Here is a 17,296-nt window from a genome sequence, read left to right on the forward strand (position 1 = left end):
TCCAGTCCAAGAAAATTCTTGATGACGGAGACTAAGGAGTCAAGACCCGGAATACGGGGCATACTTGAAAGGCGTACCATCGTCAGTCGATGTAAAATTCTTGAACTTGAAACGCCTATGTCATCAGTGCCGAGACCGCCTGTTAACAGCGCCTGCGAACACGAAGTTCGGGCCAGCTCCCGTGGCCGTTCCCTTAAGTTACGCTAGTTAGTCTTGTCGTTTATGTAATTTCTTCTCTATAGGTACAAGCGGTTGACTTTGCTGTCATAGCGACATTATTTCTACTCTGAAAAAGCAGTTTATTTTTTGTCGCAGTCTAAAACATTTGCCACACTTCTTGCAGCAGCATTCTCGGCCGTATCGGTCTGTGGCTTGCGTCCTAACAACTTGCAGGCTTCTGCTGTATCACCATGTATATTTCTGCGCACTTTTAATGTGCATCATTTGAACTTACCTGTTCCTGAATCATACCTGTAGTCTTCCAGACGCAGATGCAGTTTCTAATTGTTCCATCACTCACATGTTCCTCTTTTCCGTTAAAAAAAATGCTTCTGTAACGCTCAGCGTAAATCACGATATGCTTCAGCCAGGAATCGCAAAGGGCAGTGCCAAGGACAAGCAGCTTGAAAACCAAGGCGCGCTGTCGTGCTCGTATTGCGTTCCAACGTAATAAGCAGTCCAGATTCTGCAGAACTAAACGAGATTGCCAATGTCAAGTCTCCTGGTTGCATACACTGTAGTTACTTGATAACAGAAGGCTTGGGCAAGCTCATGGTTCCTTACAGGTCACAATCAAGTTCAGTGTTCTGATGCTCCAGAAACGAGAAGCAAAGGAACGATAAGACATTAAAAAAAACGCGCGGTAATTCAGCTGTCGCGTAAAATATTTTCGATTATTGCCATGTTTGGCCAAAGCAGGCGTGCAGGGACTCTTCTACCACTCCGATTTAATTGCAACGCTGGCGTGTTCGTGTTCCCCAAAATAGTAGGTGCCTTAATAATCGCTTGTACCTGCTACGTAGCGGTCCAAAAAGGCGTTCTGTACAACAAATATTGGCAACACGCCCTTTGACGGCGGCCACTACGCGTTTCTCTCGGGAAAATGCCACATCGATAGTGCAACCTGTTTCCATTGGTGTTGCACTGTCCACATCGCTCCATGCCGACACGTTTGTGTAAGCTCGACAGGAAAGTATATCTAAGTATATCTTTCCTCTTGTCACCATGGAACACTTTGGAGCACTTCTACATGGCAGTGGCCGACGGTGCTTTTTCCCTGACAAATGTCTGAGGTGCCCTCAAGTGCTTTTAGTCGCGATCAAGGCTGGGGTACCACTTTATGTGCGAAAGCAAGCGAAAACCAAAGTCATGTTTCACGCAATGTGTAGTGATTCCGGTTGAGAGGAAATTATAAATGACTGTTCACGTCTGTTCTTGGGCTTCGAGCGTGATATACGCGCTGTAGCTACGTTGGTACGGCAGTGGGTAAAGTGCAACTTGCGTTCCACATAGCTGCCAAGGCGCCTCTGTCTCATTGTGTCATTACCTTACTACCTGTGCCCCAAACCAGCGGTTAGTTGGCGTATAAGTAGCTCGATTAGGCTTCCTGCATTCTCTCGCATGGTTGTCGCTAAGTGCCGCGCTGTTTACCTTTCCAGTTGTCGCGGCCACCTCGGTGCCTCCGCCCCTTGGCACCTTCCAAGCGCTGCAAGCGCCAGAGAGTGCCGACGGGGCCAACTCGGTGCCGAGCCAAGTCGCCGACACGAGAGGCAAGACCGAGCGGTTACCGGGCGCCGGCGCCGAGTTCGGGTTGGCTAGTGCGACTAATTCCAGCGACCACGGTGATGTCCCCGTAAACGAGCGTCGGAGCGGTGGGTCGAAGAACGTGGCAGCGGAATCTGTAGTGCCCTCTCGGCAGCCAGACGTTGACGAGGATGACGGCTCTATTCTCGACGACGACTCGACACCGACCTCAGCGGGCCCAACTTCCTCGGAGGAGTCCAGAATGGAGGCGCTCAGGGCGATGGAGTCGGTGACGATACGGCCGGAAGTGGGCGTTGTCGATGCCAAGGACCAACAACCGAGCTTCCCCAAAGAGAACTCGGGCACCTTGGTGGCGCGCGGACCCGAGCCTGACAGGAGTGAGTATCGCGCAAACTGCCTTGCAGACATTTTGCTGTCACATTGTATAGGAGACGCTGTGTCACCGTATGTGAAACCGACGATCTCTTTCCTTTTTCGTCGCTACAATAAATTAAGGCACCCGAAATACAACGTGATTTATCAAGAAATTGCCACCAAGCACAACATGCTAGCGCAGCTGTAAGACTATTTAATGAAATCTGGAGAGTATAGGAGACACGTGTTACTGAGCAGTTGCCCGAGATTTAGTGTAGAAAAAAAAAATTGACTCGCCATCCCGACCCTGCGAAAGTGGATGGCCAGCGAAGCTGTTAGAAAACCGCTGAAATGCTGTCTATGGGGATAGGAAATGTTTTATGGTTCTGCTTAGTCTTAGCACGACGTCGTTGCTGAGCATTATGACTTTGCACTCTTCGACGCTCGTCGTATTCACGCTACTCTTCGGGAGTCTTAACTTTGCGCGGCCTACCCATTGCGGTCTTGCAATGAACTGAACGAGTTGCTAGGCTGGTCTCTCTTTTACACATGAAGTTTGGTGATGTGACTCACTGATTCGCATGCTGATGTTGCCCCTTTCCCACCGGAGCAGTTTATGCAACCTTAATCTTTAACGGGAAACACACGCGGGGAGAAGGAGGAGAAGGAACGTTCCTCGCATTGTTCACAGGCGCCTTATCATCCATCATGCGGTTTCGACGCTTGTTTGGTGATTTATTGAAATGAATACTGAGCTGTGTATTGTATGCCTGATTCCAAAGGAGATATGCATTTCTTTCGGTTAAACTTTTTCTCTCTTTCTTCTTTTTTCTTTTTGCTGACGGACACGCAAAATCTCGATCGACTAGAGGCTAACACCTTCGCTGTAAAAGCACGACAAGCAAGTCCAAGGAAAAAAAGTACATATGTACATTCACGAAAAGTATGGACGCGGGAACTTCGAGGAAGTAGGCAGCGTCTGCTGAAGTCCTGTGTCCAAAAGTAAAGAAAAAAAAATTACCGACGATTACGTTACTTCCTAATGCGAAATTTGAGCGCAGCAAATAAGCTGTTTCATCTTTTGGATAGATTGAGGCAAAGAAATCGAGCAACACATGTATGCGCTATCACAGAATTTTTTTTTAATTTTTCACACGTATTCCTTTAACAAAGACTCCACTAACAGTTCTTGACAGTCATGAAGGAAGCTTTGTGGTCGGAGAAATAGACTGATATATGTTCGACTTGGTACACCAATGCTTGATTCTCAAAGACGAGATCTATACAAGTGCCTCGCGAGGTTGTCACAGCCGTGGGGGAAGCAGAGGCTAAGCGCCGCCGCCGAGAAGACCCTGCCGTTCGCGCCGCCGAAGCGGAGGCTCATTGCCGCCGTCGAGAGCAACCAGCAGTAAGCGAGGCTGAAGCAGAAGCTCATCGCCGCCGCCGAGAAGACCCTGCAGTTCGCGCCGCCGAAGCGGAGGCTCATCGCCGCCGTCGAGAGCAACCAGCAGTAAGCGGAAGCGGAGGGGGGCGGCGTGTACACCCAGCGGCAAACGATGGGGGCAGAAGCGCGCGCAGCAAGCGGACAACACGATAAAGGGAGGAGGGAAGAGATAGCAGCGACTGACTGATGCCTTTGACTGATACTCTTTCTGCATGGCGGCGACGGTGTTCTATGCAGTCACGTTATCTTGACTCTCTAGCGGCGTCAGCGGCATCCAGCGGTATCAGTCGGTCGCTGCTAGCGCTGGGGGGATGAAAGGGGGGCGGAGCTGGTTACGAGGCCGACGCCGACGACGACGCCGACGACGACGCGAAACCCAGGAACGGACGCCAAAGAGCTGCGCTCTAAAAAAGGTTTTTGTAGGACGCGACGCATATAGAAGCGTGCTCTTTCAAAGTCATTGAAAATTCCTGCATCTTACGACGAAGGTTCAAAGCGCACTTCAAGATATCATACGGTGCGAAGTGTCAGAAAGTCTCGAGTTCACGGGTCTTGTAAAATTGGCGTGGTTTTTGTTGCGTGCATTTTCTTTTCGTTTCTTTTTTTACTTTGTTGGCATCTCGCTTTCGGTTTGAGACAGCGGGATCCATGACAGTTCTTTCGTCTGTATTTATTTGTTACGCAGGAACAACGATTTAGTTGATTCTGTGTAAGGTTCCGCAAGGAGGCATTCTTATGCGCAAAATAACCTCGCGCGCAGGCCGGCGTCCGGAGTACGACTTCGACAACCCGACGAGCGGCGGCACCAACGTCTACATCGTGGCCATCGTGGGTGTGGTGCCCGCTGCTGGAGCGGTCATCTGGTGCGTCCGAAAGATGATCAACAAAAACAAGGAGGTCGGTATACACGAGCATGTGCCACCCACCGCAGGACGCTTGTAATGGTAGCATACATTTACATCAGTGCCACGCAAACGCAAAGGTACACAGGCGCAAGGCATGCGTAAGAACTCACTCAAGGGCCTCGTAAATTTGCGATGCTTTCAAGTAGGCAAGTCGGGACTTCTAAATGAAGTTACTGAAAGATACCTCGCGATTTCTCTAGTACCTCATTCGTTTACAGTACACCGTCAGAGCAACCAAGTTGAACGTGGTTATACACGGCAGATACCTGTAAATTTACCTCCTATGCAATAAATTACTTTTTAGATTGCTTTATTTTCACCATATTCGCACATCAGTGCATAACAATAATGTACCTAAATAGTAAAGATAGCAGGAAAAAAGCTGCATTTTAGCAGCTTGACTAGCCCCGCCACCCCCTGCTTACAAAGGCAGGAGTGGATACAAGGCTCACACAGCACAATCCAAAGCAATGGTGTGGTCTAACCGCATACAATTCACACAATTTTCACGTTGCAAGGTACAGAAACCTTCATGATATGATAGTTAATATAGCATTTTTTGATAACGTGCGTAAACTTTCATCTGTTTGTTCAAACTTAACGTGCTCGGGAGACAATACTGTAATAGCCGCAGTCCATAATCAGTTCTTGGCCGGGGGATTTACCAATGGTTGATATGTCTTAATAGTTTACTGTGAGGAGGGATTAAGTGTTAAATTTGCTAAAGTGCGAATGTTGCGGCCTTTATGAATTAACACGGACCTAATAGGTGTCAAAAGATGATATTCGTATAGGGCTGTAACTTTTAAAACCTTAAATATGGCAAATAATTCGGACGTGTCCGCATTGTACGACAAACCTGCAATGCAATGGAAGGTATTTTTTTTATTGCAATATGATTAAGTTGTGCAACGATTTCTCGGTACCAGTAGCCCAGACGAGATGACAGTAACGCAGATCAGAAGAGAAGAGAGCGTTATGAAACACTTTTTGCGGCTCCGGCAATATGCACTGACGTTTTCGCAAGATACCTACGGTTTTGCTAAGTTTATTTCGTATGCAGCCGGCGTTGTACTGCCAGAACAAGTACTCGTGAAACACAACGCCCAGTGTCTTTGCAGACGACGGAACTTCTAGTCTGACATTATTTAAACTTAGGGAATTAAACAGTCATTATGCAAAATAGAAGTGAGGCGTGCAGACAGGACACAAGAGTAGAGAAGTGGACAACACGGCGTTCGTGTTGTCCACTTCTCTACTCTTGTGTCCTGTCTGCACGCCTCACTTCTATTTTGCATAATGAATCCTTACCAACTAGCTCAGCTTTCTGTCGTTTTAGGAATTAAACAGTTTGCATGATGTAAATTCGGCCCGGAAAAGAACAGCTTTAGTTTTAGCACAGTTAACATTGCAGTATAATTATTCATAAATAACACCATCTTATTCAGCATATAGACAATGATTATGCAAAGCTACTGTACCGGTGAAATAGCCACTGAAAAATGAAAAAAAAAGAGCACCACCTGCATTAATACATAGTGGGTACGGCAGTGTCAGTCAGCACCCTCACCCAATGCAAGTGTTCTTTCTTTCGCATCCTCGTTTATTCACCACTAACCTTTCCTACCGTTCATCCCTGTCTCCCAGTACAGAGTAGCCAAGCAGGTACTGTTTTCTCGTTTACATCCATGTCTCTTCTTCTATGCGGTGTTAAATCTATCTAGCCGTCTAACTTCCACGCTGAGAGCCTGAAGCCGTGGTTACAAGTTCGTGTCACAGCTTCCTCGCACACACTGTCTACCTGGAGGGGTATTCTGTAAAAGGCCACCTAGTGGACTGTCCATTTCGGCCGCTGCTGATGTGCTGATTGGATCGAGCTGTGCGAGCGAGGAGGAGACGAGCGGCCCCAGCCAATCAGCAGCGGCTGAGATGGACAGTCCACTAGGTGGACTCTTACAGAATAGCCCCCTGGTTGCGTGCTGTTCACGCACCGCAGAGAGCAGCGGTGTGAAAAGGTAGCAGGCTCGTCACATTAACCCTCTGTCTCTTACCCCCCCCCCCCCCCCCCCCCCACCATACACACACATATATGCACGCGCGAGCGCACTCACGAACGCATACAAACAGTTTTTTTTTTAAATCCCACCATAGTGCCTACAACCGCGGCCAAAGCGTAACCTCTGTTCCAGTCTGGAGAACCAACGAGCGTGCACAGGGCGCATTCCGGCGTTGAACTCGCAACCCGAAGTTGTATTATTTCCAAATTTACTTTGCCTCATACATGTCATGCAGAGTGACGGAGCAGCAGAATTTTGAGAGCGCATATTCAGTTATTCGTACGTGCAATACGCGACAGATGTACTTATGGAAAAGCCACCATAACGGCGGACGCACGCCATGGATCAGCAACCCGTGTTTACCGCTAATGTCCGTGACTCGACACTACTAGAAGTCTAGGCCTTACGTGATGCCACTGAGGCAGCCTCATGCTTATCGAACATCGCCGAAGTTCCACAAATAGACTGATCCCTTGAATGCTCTTAAACACCTGAATGGAGTCAGAAACCTCCATTAATCGGCCAGAAGGCAAATGAGCTTCATAATGACTCAGCTTTTAATGTTCACTTACACTGGGTGCAAGGACGCACCTCGGACCATTTCAGTGCCATGGCAGATAACCAAGTACCCGACAACACGAAGAACACGCACGCATCCGCCGACACCTCTTGTGCCAGTCTCATTTTCCATTCTCCTAGCCCCCCAAAATTTCCTCCGGCGCTACACACGTGGTCGTGTTGCTCAGTGTGCCTGCTCCCTCCCACGCAATCTCGCAAGGGCGGAGGAAGTCTCAATGAGATGGATGCGGGTTGAGGTAGCCCTCACCTCTGCTGTCACCTGGGGATGTATTCTGTACGAGTCCACCTAGAGGACATGTCCATTTTGTCTGCTGTTGAAGTTCTGATTGGCTGGGCTGCGCTGCGCGTCCGCAGCCGCCAGGCGCCGCAGCCAATCAGCACTTCAGCAGCAGACGAAATGGACATGCCTTCTGGGTGGACTTTTACAGAATACATCCCCTGCAAGCGGAAGGGCTTCATCAAGGATGACGCCACTCGCCCCTACTTCACGACTCTGACACAAGACACCAATGTGTACAACTTTCTGTGGACTTGCCCATGCACATGACATATCAGAGAGCCCTTGCTAGGACGATCTGGCCTTGAGCACGTGAATGCAAGATTACTCGCATTACAGATCATTACTACACTTCCTGCACGATGCAGGACTGCATCCATTTATATAGTTTTGTTTATTACTATACTATAAGGCAGCTCACCCCGAATTTTTTTAAAAAAGGAAAGAAGTCTTGCTTCGTGCATTCGCCCGACGTGAACGCAATGACGCCGCTATGAGCGTTTACCTGCGGCGCACGTTTGCGTTAGTAGAAGCTCGACAAGTCAGTCTCGGTTCATGGCTGCTCCGCTACACGCGCTCCGGGCGAGTGGTGGTGGAAAGAAAATAAAACTAAAATATAAAGAGCGCGACTTACTTCGACGTAAACTTTTCCAACGACGCATCGCTACATCAAGATGCCATGGTTTCTCCTATTCACATCGTCAGCATCCTCATTTTACACACTGTTTACTTGCAGTGTCGTTTACCTATCCACAAATTAAGAAGCAAAGAGAAGTTAGGTCTTTGAGAGTACGTCAGGAGAGCAGTTCGATCATGCGAATGAACTCGAGCATGCACCGCACACTTGCGCTCGTGCTACCTCTGCTAGTGTCTCTAACAACAGAAGCCCCACACGCATGCATAAAAAATAAGAGCACTTAGTGCGCAGTCGTCTTTGCTGGCTTTTCCTGAATTTTGTGAATTCAAATGGATATTGTTTTGAACGTAAACTATCTGCATAGTGACGGGCCTCCAATTGCCATCCTGTTGTGGTTTTTATACGAAGGAAGAAAAAAAAAACGTACACATAACCATCTATGCACTGTTCACCGTGGCAGTAAACGGGAGCGTCAAATTCTCCATGACAACCCCCTTTAGCTCGTATTTAAGTCTACTCAGATATATTGTTTTTGCTTCACTTTCTTGGAATGCACCGATGAGCAGTATACACGTCGTCTCATTTGTGGTGCGTTAGGAAGCCAACATTTTTAAGCATTCTTCTTTTTCAGTCGATATGAAAGGCAATTCATGGGTCGAAGCGCAGCACCTATTTATTTATTTATTTATTTATTTATTTATTTATTTATTTATTTATTTCAGAACAAACAAAGCCCGGACGCGCCACCAGCAGACGATGAAGACAAGGAGACGGTGGTGCAAGATCCTCCGACCAAGTACAGCTACATCCAGGACGCTTACAACAAGATGTATGCGAAGACCATCAGCGAGTTAATGCCTACGGTCAGTGTGCCACAGTTGCAAAGAGCGAAAAGCTCATTAAAAAAGTTCACATTAGGTGCTACTTCCACATTCATGGGACATAGTACCCCGCACGACGCCTCACTATAGCGACAGGCATTCTCTCAGTGGCTTAAGCAACCAACGAACACTGATAGTGATATCTCTGAAGCTTATCAACGAAGTATTGAGTCCCAGTTCTTACTCTGGTGAATGTTTGAATGTACTCGCGGCACGTTAGATTTAGTTTGAGAAAGCATTTCATATACCTGTTGATTGCTCATCATATACGCACAACGCTACATCTGTCGTGATGCCGGAAGAATGGGGAGACTAGGACGCGCCGCATCAATGGCGGTCTGAGGTCGCAATTAAGAGAATTTTCAACACCTCACAACTAGAAACTAAGGTGGCGGTATATAGGTTATATGCACGTGAACGAGAGGAGGGGGAGGCGATCGTTTCGCGCAATACGCAAGTTTTACGGTTCTTCGGGTAATGGGAGAGGAATAGTCAAGCAGGTTACGTCAGCGTTTTACAGCGAAACTGTTAGCCCCTCGTTGGTCGACATTTTTCGCGTCGATGTCCGTGGGCAAAAATGTGGACCAATCCCGGAGGTAGTGAAATACTGGACCGACCCGCGGCGGTGTTGAAGCAGGCTCCAAGTACTCAGCGAAGTGAAGCGAAAAGTGCATACATTCTTTAGAATCACGCGTACAAGATACCATAACAGCATTAATTTCAATAAATAGCAAGCACAAAACAAGCATTCGAACCAGGTAATTATGATAAGGCGATCCTGATAACAATGCGCAGCATGTAGCGCTCCCCGCATACGTCTCCCGGTAAAGATTACTGTTGCGCAAGCTGCCGCGGCGACGGCAGCTTGCGACGAGGGGAGTGACGTCACCAGCCTTTGGTATATAAAAAAACCAGCATAGCAACTGATTTCATTGTTGTTGTAGCACCGCTATGGGTATGCAACGCATAGTTAGAGCTCCCGAGGAGCAGCGTGAATACGAGGAACGACGAAGGGGGAACAAATTAAATTATGGAGTTTTATGTGCCAAAACCACGATATGATTATGAGGCACGCCTTAGTGGAGGACTCCGGATTAATTATGGCCACCTGTGGTTCTTTCAAGGGCACCCAAATCTAAGTACACGGCTGTTTTCGCATTTCGCCCCCATCGAAATACGGCCGCCGTGGCCAGGATTCGATCCCGTGACCTCGTGCTTAGCAGCCCAACACCATAGCCACTAAGCAACCGCGGCGGGTAAAGGGAAAAAGAAACGGCAATACGACCAGTGGCGGTGTGCTGTCAAAATTATCATTACTTCCCATTACTACCATTACTCTAAAATACCATTACAAGCAATAGAGCATTGCATACCCCCTTCAGCAGTTCTATCGGTGGTTTTCAGCAACTTCGCTGGACATCCAGTTTCGCAGGGCGGGGATGGCGAGTCATTTGTTCTTTTCCTTTTTCTTTCTTTCTTTCTTTCTTTCTTTTTTTTGCAACAGCGACGTCAGTGTACTACGTAACACACTAACGACGTTCATGACGTGTAGCACCTGAGTTCACGTCCCTCTGTATGCTTTATACAGGGACACTAGTTGAAGGCTGCATAAAGCGCAGTCTCGTAGCCAGTTCCTAGTGAATAATGTGCAAATATAAGAAAAGAGCTTATATTGATGAAATCGTCGCGACCTTATACTGATGATAAATATTCTTTGTGTGGCACTGCGACAAGTCGCAAGCATTGTCGAAGTGCGCGCAGGCCCTTAAAAATCGCTTGCCAAAGCGGGCTTCACCACACATTGAAGTATGGTGGGGGGAAGCCAGCCTCAGTAATTCCGTAATATTCGTGTGCATCCGACCGACAACGTTACCGCTGACAACCGTAAGCGTGGCTATGAACAACTAAACAAAACAATTAATGCCTAATAGCTGAAATCGAATGTAGGGGCTCTCGATTCTGGGACTGGACAGGATGTCGGGCAACTGTACTCTATAAGCGAGTCCAATGCCTCGCGACGCGGAGTGCGTTGCCAACGCCTCAGGCTGAATGCTGGTGATGATAAAGGCGTCTAGTAGAGGGGTAAAATGACGAGCGCAAGTAAGCGACAAAAACGTTGAACAATGTACCAGTGCTCTACAAATATAAATGCGAAGTGTACAAACTGTTAAATTCCAGATGAATTAGGCAAAAAACTGATATTCGATTTGCGGAGGTAATAAGGCGCTCTTCTTGCAATTTTTTTAAATGACCAAGCTCGGACATCGTAAACATATGAGCCTGGTACGTGCACCACGCGGTAACGACCGTGTCTACAAAGTATTTTACGTATGTATAGGCCACAAAAATTTGCCGACGATTACGATACACGCTAATGCGAAATTTGAGCGCAGCTGTATACGTGCTTCCATTTCGCGATATATTGGCTGTCGTGGACAATCTGTCTCGCACGGCACGTTGCAAACGAGTGAAGTGTGGCGCGAATGCCTCGCTAATCGGGAGATCGCGAGAGGCAGCGCGCGGGGGACACGTGGGCGTGATTCAGAGCAGCCGCCGTAGACAGTCCTCCGCTCATGCAGCGCTTTGGTTGACGCGCTCGCCGCATGCTTTATCGATGGCGTCATCGGTGAACAGACGACGCACTCTAGTCTAGCGCTATCTCTGAGCGGTCGTCGCCGCAGAAAGCCCCATACACACTAGCGGTAAAACGCGCGCGGCACGCCGGCGCAGCTGCGGCAGAGCGGCTACACCAACTGGCGACGAGCCGCTGCGGTAGTCGCGTGACAGCATAAAAATCTTGCCTTCTCTTGTAGGTACGAGATGTCGCGTGCTTTTTTGTTCGTCTGCTGCTTCGTTCTTGAACCGAGTCATGTCTTACGAAGATGATGACACCGTTACCGCTGATAATACTCATGTTGGTGTGCTCTCTTCTGTTGCGGCGTCGCCGCGTTCCAAAATCGAGGAGAATGAGGTACTGTGTGTCGCCTCCGCGTCCTTGTACTCAGGGTTCGTCTTGTCGTAGAGAATAGGATATGGCGCACTGTCTTCAAAAGCCTTTCCATCAGGACGTCTCGGTTAGGCTCATCATTTTAAACAATTGGCCTGCTGAGCACGAGGTCGCGGGATCGAATCCCGGCCACGGCGGCCACATTTCGATGGGGGCGAAATGCGAGAACACTCGGGTACTTAGATTTAGGTGCACGTTAAAGGGACACTAAAGTGAAAAATGATTTCTTCTGCATCAGTAAACTACCGTTCTACAACGTCAAAACATCACTCTTACAGCGATAATACGTTTGGTAAGCCAGAAAAAGCGCAAGAACAAAATACGGGTGGCGACGCCTACTTAAGTTCCCGCACCTGGGGGCTGTGATGTCTTGGATTTTGATGGCATCTTCCAGGGCCTCCTACTTATATACAGCGGTACAGATTGACTACATTGTGTTCTAAAGGAACCAAATATTAAACATGGCAAGTTTCGGGAACCTTTATTCATCCAACGCGGCCCAAATGCGAAAACATACTTTGGAATCCCTGACGTCACGCTAACGTACCGGCGCTAGGGTTTTGGCGCGAAATTCAAATACTGATACTTGGACCTTCATTTTCTCATCTAATAATCAAACTATTTTCTTTAAGTGACTGTCTGCAGGGTTCTCAAGCAATGCTTCATTAGTCTAAAGTGATTTATTGTTTCGCTTTAGTGTCCCTTTAAAGAACCCCACGTGGTCAAAATTTCCAGAGTCCTCCACTACGGCGTGCCTCATCATCAGAAAGTGGTTTTGGCACGTAAAACCCCATAATTTAATTAATTTTTAATTCTGAAAGACAATCTCAAACCATGACAATCGAAACAGGTGCGAACGAGACAAAACCAACCAAACCAAACAAGCGCGAGCGAGAGCTGACGCAAGTAGACGATAGTACGAAAGGAGCGGTCCGGCTGAGACCAGGCACGAGTACGCATCGAGTGGTCGCGCGGGTCCACATGACATCAGTTTCCCGGGCGCACGTCACTAAAGCGGCCGCTCTCATTGGTCTCCGCCATGGAGGAAAGAAACAAAATAGGAGAGGCCCTGACAACACTTTTTGAAGCCGGAAATGCAGCCATGTTTGTGTGCAATCTCCCTTTGTGCCTCCAATCAGCTCGCCGGAGCATAGGAGCGAGTTTTGAACTTGCATTGCTACGAGCCGCCGGATGTGCGTGCTGCGGACGCGCATCAGAACAAGTCCTTCGAAACTTCTGCAACAGTTTCAGTGAAGCAGACGCGTTCCTGTGTTTTTCTGAGGCACGTTGAACAACATGACGAAGACCCGCGCCGTGATTACTTGAGTGCGTCTGATGCTGGCTGACACACTCATAGAATATCAAGCTTGCGCATCACGCTCCAAAGTCAGCTTGTCTTGCGAACAGAATTTGCTGCGAGACATATACGGGCCGAAAAAGCTTATCTCGTTTTTCAGAGGCCTAGAGCAGCAGCGAGAGCTTCAGGAGTGCAGGTGCTATGGCAACATTGTCGTTTGGGGTAGCAGTCCCAGTGCTCCTTTGCGTAAAACAGCACTTGACTTCCGCCACACTTTCTCCAACACGTCTGTGCTGGCCGGGGCCTCTCCTACGCTTTCCTTCCTCCATGGTCACCACCGTTCGCTGCTCGCGTCGTCTTTCATGTCACGCTCCGCGTTCTCTCTTTCATCCTTCGCTGTTGTGCTCGTTGGCTCGGTTACGTCGACGCTGACGCTCGCCCCAGGAATGTGGCGCCTAAGAACTGCGCTTTAAAATAGCCGAAAATTAGATAACATAAGCCCGCTTACCGTTCTCAAAGGAATCACTCGGCGCACCAGCATGACGATGTTCACGTGTGGCGCTTCCGCTTCACACACATGTCGCCTATAGCGCGCAAGTAGCTCACAGCATCGCGAATTCAGGGATTTCCGTGCAACGCAGATTGCTCGAAACCGCCTCTGCAAGTGCGCCGCGCTGCAAGGAAAGAAGGGATACTATATATATAGGGTCCTCCGTTTCTGGGTTTTATATTACTTTTTAAATTTGAGGGATAAAGATATGGTGTTATTTTTAAAGAGAATAACCGGAGAGAAATCAGGGGTTTTATTGTCTGACAGGAAAACCGGGGAAGGAGAGGATGTTTTTCGGTCTAGAGGAGTCCGAATTTCAGAAGAATTCTGCTAAGCTTTACACACGAATAACACAGGCAGTTGTCTCTCTTAGGACACACACGCTCTATATGAACAAGCGAAATCACTCACAAGATCATCTAATGACAAAAAGAGCTGCTCGCAAATCAAGTGACGAACTCATCTCTACAAGTACTCGTTGTCAGGTATTATTATAGCATGTAAAAAAAGCGCATTAACAAAAACAACAAATAGAGACGGGTTTGTTGATCGCTTGTTTACTTTGTTCCCTGCACTTTTTTACAAAGAAATGACAAAAATTAGTGCGTACGGGCATACTTCGCAATAGGTGTGAAGCTTTCCCTTATCTTACAAACCCTTGTTGACACACGTTATCATACGCATTGGAACCATTTCTGTCTCCATCTTAGACACGTCCGGCGTTTCGTCCTTATCTGTCGTTGTCCTGTATTATTGGCTCTCAATACACATTCTTGCAGCAAAATTAACGAAATATCAACTAGACGAATCAGCCACCCCTTTCTGAACGTAACGTAGCTGGGGAAATATCCTGTAAACGTCACAGCTACTGTTCACAATGCAAAGCGACGTCAGCACTTCGCCAATTTGATTCTTAGTGCGTTACTGCCGTTAAGTGTATGTGACGTGCGGGAAGTTGAATGCAACGTGCCATTGACGTATTCTTGTAAACGTGGCTACTGAAAAAGCAACAAGCTTTCGTTCACTCAACTCCGGCAGGTGCTGAATATATTTTACATTATTGCGATAGCAATTATATGGGCATTCCAGGCGCATTTTTGCCGCCTCCGTCGCCGTGATGTTCTGTGTAAAGTCCAAACGCGATAACACCGTCGCCGCGCGCCGTATGCTGTATGTTGGAGTGAAGCCTTGCGAGGAGAGCCGACAATCGCGGCGCAATCTGGCGCGCGCGAGGGAGGAAGGCGGCGAGCAAACGCCCAGTCTTCCGTCGCGCGTAAGGCCGTCAGGGAACGGGAGGAACGGATGGAGGGGGGGGGGGGGGGGTCGTTGGGCTCCGGCAGTAACTGCGCATTCCGCGACCGGGCGCAAGGGGAACTGACGGTCGCGGCTCAATCTCGCGTGCGAAACGGAGGAAAGTGGGGAGGCAGCGCGGGAGAGAGCGGGGGGGGGGGGAGGGGCGGTCGCGCGCGTCGTACGTCTTGAAAGCAATCTGCAGACAGTTCATACCTTTGTGCGTGCTGTTTTCTCGCCGTTGTTAACATTGAAGCGATCGAGACCACGAAGGGCACTTTGCTCGCATCTGCTGCCGTTCTTGCTCACTCACGCCAGCGTTTTGACAGCGAGTGTCCGCGGTGATTGAGTGTGATGTGTTCATGTCTGTGTGTGCGCACTGACATCATGCTTGTTAATTCAGTTAATAAGCGAATGTTTCCAAGTTTATACGGCCGATAAACCTACTATATCCTCACTTCGTATAACTGTCTACTAATTGTCTATCGCAATCGATGCTTCGCCGTTCGGGCGAAACGGCGACATTTTACAGATGGGCCAGTTTTCGATTGAGTGTTAGGCGAAAACGAGGCATATACCACCATTTAGATAAGAATAATATTAATTAAAAAAAGAAAAAAGAACACAACATGACAGGGAGGTTGTCATTTATTTTCTCAGTTTTCATGTTTCCCCTAAAGCGCTGGAAATGCCTCTAATGTCAAAGTTTGAACTAGCCCGGCTATCTGGCGTAAGTTTTATTTCCTTCTATATCGGGTACTACTAGACCCTTTATAAAAACTCTTGCGGTCGCACGATCCCTGCCCGACGCTTTGCACCTTCTTGTGTATAACCATAATTTGCTACGGGGCTTCGTGAAGGGCCCCTAAATGCCAAAAACGAACTGAGTATGACTTTTCAAGGGATGCAGTGCAGCAGTTCTTAAGTAACACTGTATGAACAACGAAATACAGCGCGTTGAACGTGAACTAACACCACCATCGCCGAAGGACTAAACCGAAGCGCTCTTACTTCAACCCACGCTACCCAGCAGAGTTCGGCGCCGCCGAATCCTCGTGCCAGCGCTCCGGTGGCCTCGAGTCCGGACGAAGTGCCGCGAAACGACGTGCGGCTGGAGCGGGTGTTGGGCGAGGGAAACTTCGGCCGCGTCTGGAAGGCCACGGCGTACGGGCTCGGCGGCTTCAAGAGGTCCACGCCAGTCGCCGTCAAGACTCTCAAAGGTGTGCGAAGTCTCTGTACTAACTGCGGCCCCGGCCCATTACCTGGTGTTTGGTCGGGACGCTCCTATAGCCACTACCCAGTTCCCCTTCCTCTCGATGTAAAGTCCTGAGAGATTAACTTGCGGACAGAAAAACGTTGCCGTGGACGTGCTTCATAATCACGTAAGCCGATTAGCCTTCGCCTAACTCTCTTGCTGCGTATTCGCGACGGGGCGCGGGAGTGTGTAGTACGTGAGGACAGTTTTTTCTATTGCAGACCTGAGTTCACAGATTTCATACGTATTAAAGTGCGGAAAGGTAAGTGGCTACGCAGTCCCCGCCCGCTCGACATACAGGTTGTGTTTTGCCGTCACCTGTGTGTGGCTATCGCGCCACGCGAAAATAAATAAATAAATAAATAAATAAATAAATAAATAAATAAATAAATAAATAAATAAATAAGCTTTCGTAAAAGAACAGTGCTGCTTGGTGCCCACAGCGGGCAATGGCACCGCCACTGGCTGCACACGAAAAAGCCATCGCAGAATGCGCCATTCATTGCCCTCTTAACAGACGGTTCGATAACGTTCTAATTATACTGCACTCGCTACGCGACCAAGTTATTAGCACACCGAGCAAATGAATTCTGGGGTTTTACGTGCCAAAACCACGATGTCATTACGAGGCACACCGCAGTATAGGGACTGCGGATTGATTTTGACCGCGCGCGCAGTTCCTTAACATGACCTGAATCTAAGTACACGAGCTTCTTTGCATTTCAGCCCCATCGAAATGCGGCCCCGCGGCCGATACCGAACACTCGCAAGCGATCGAATCAGCGCCATCGGTATACCAAGCTACCACGATTAGCACAATCTGCTCTGTTCAATTATACAGAAGTAGTCCTTACAAGACATCAAATTTCATTAACGGCATATTGTTCGCAGTTTACTTTTGTTTCATGATGGTAGACTATATATATATATATATATATATATATATATATATATATATATATATATATATATATATATATGTGTGTGTGTGTGTGTGTA

At 48.2% G+C, this 17,296-nt stretch overlaps 1 protein-coding gene across 2 annotated transcripts in view; it reads left to right on the plus strand.

Moving 5' to 3' along the window:
- LOC142582161 (tyrosine kinase receptor Cad96Ca-like) overlaps positions 1-17,296 on the plus strand; it is an 87,823-nt gene that overhangs the window by 44,855 nt on the left and 25,672 nt on the right. The window contains exons 2-5 of one of the 2 annotated variants that reach the window (XM_075691559.1): positions 1,659-2,141; positions 4,323-4,459; positions 8,740-8,880; positions 16,073-16,262. In XM_075691559.1, the coding sequence (XP_075547674.1) occupies positions 1,659-2,141; positions 4,323-4,459; positions 8,740-8,880; positions 16,073-16,262 (951 nt within the window). The remainder of the gene's footprint in view (positions 1-1,658; positions 2,142-4,322; positions 4,460-8,739; positions 8,881-16,072; positions 16,263-17,296) is intronic. The other variant, XM_075691566.1, reaches the window with a different exon arrangement.

This window comes from Dermacentor variabilis, chromosome 1 (genome assembly GCF_050947875.1).
Source record: "Dermacentor variabilis isolate Ectoservices chromosome 1, ASM5094787v1, whole genome shotgun sequence".
Classification (NCBI taxonomy): Eukaryota; Metazoa; Arthropoda; class Arachnida; order Ixodida; family Ixodidae; genus Dermacentor; species Dermacentor variabilis.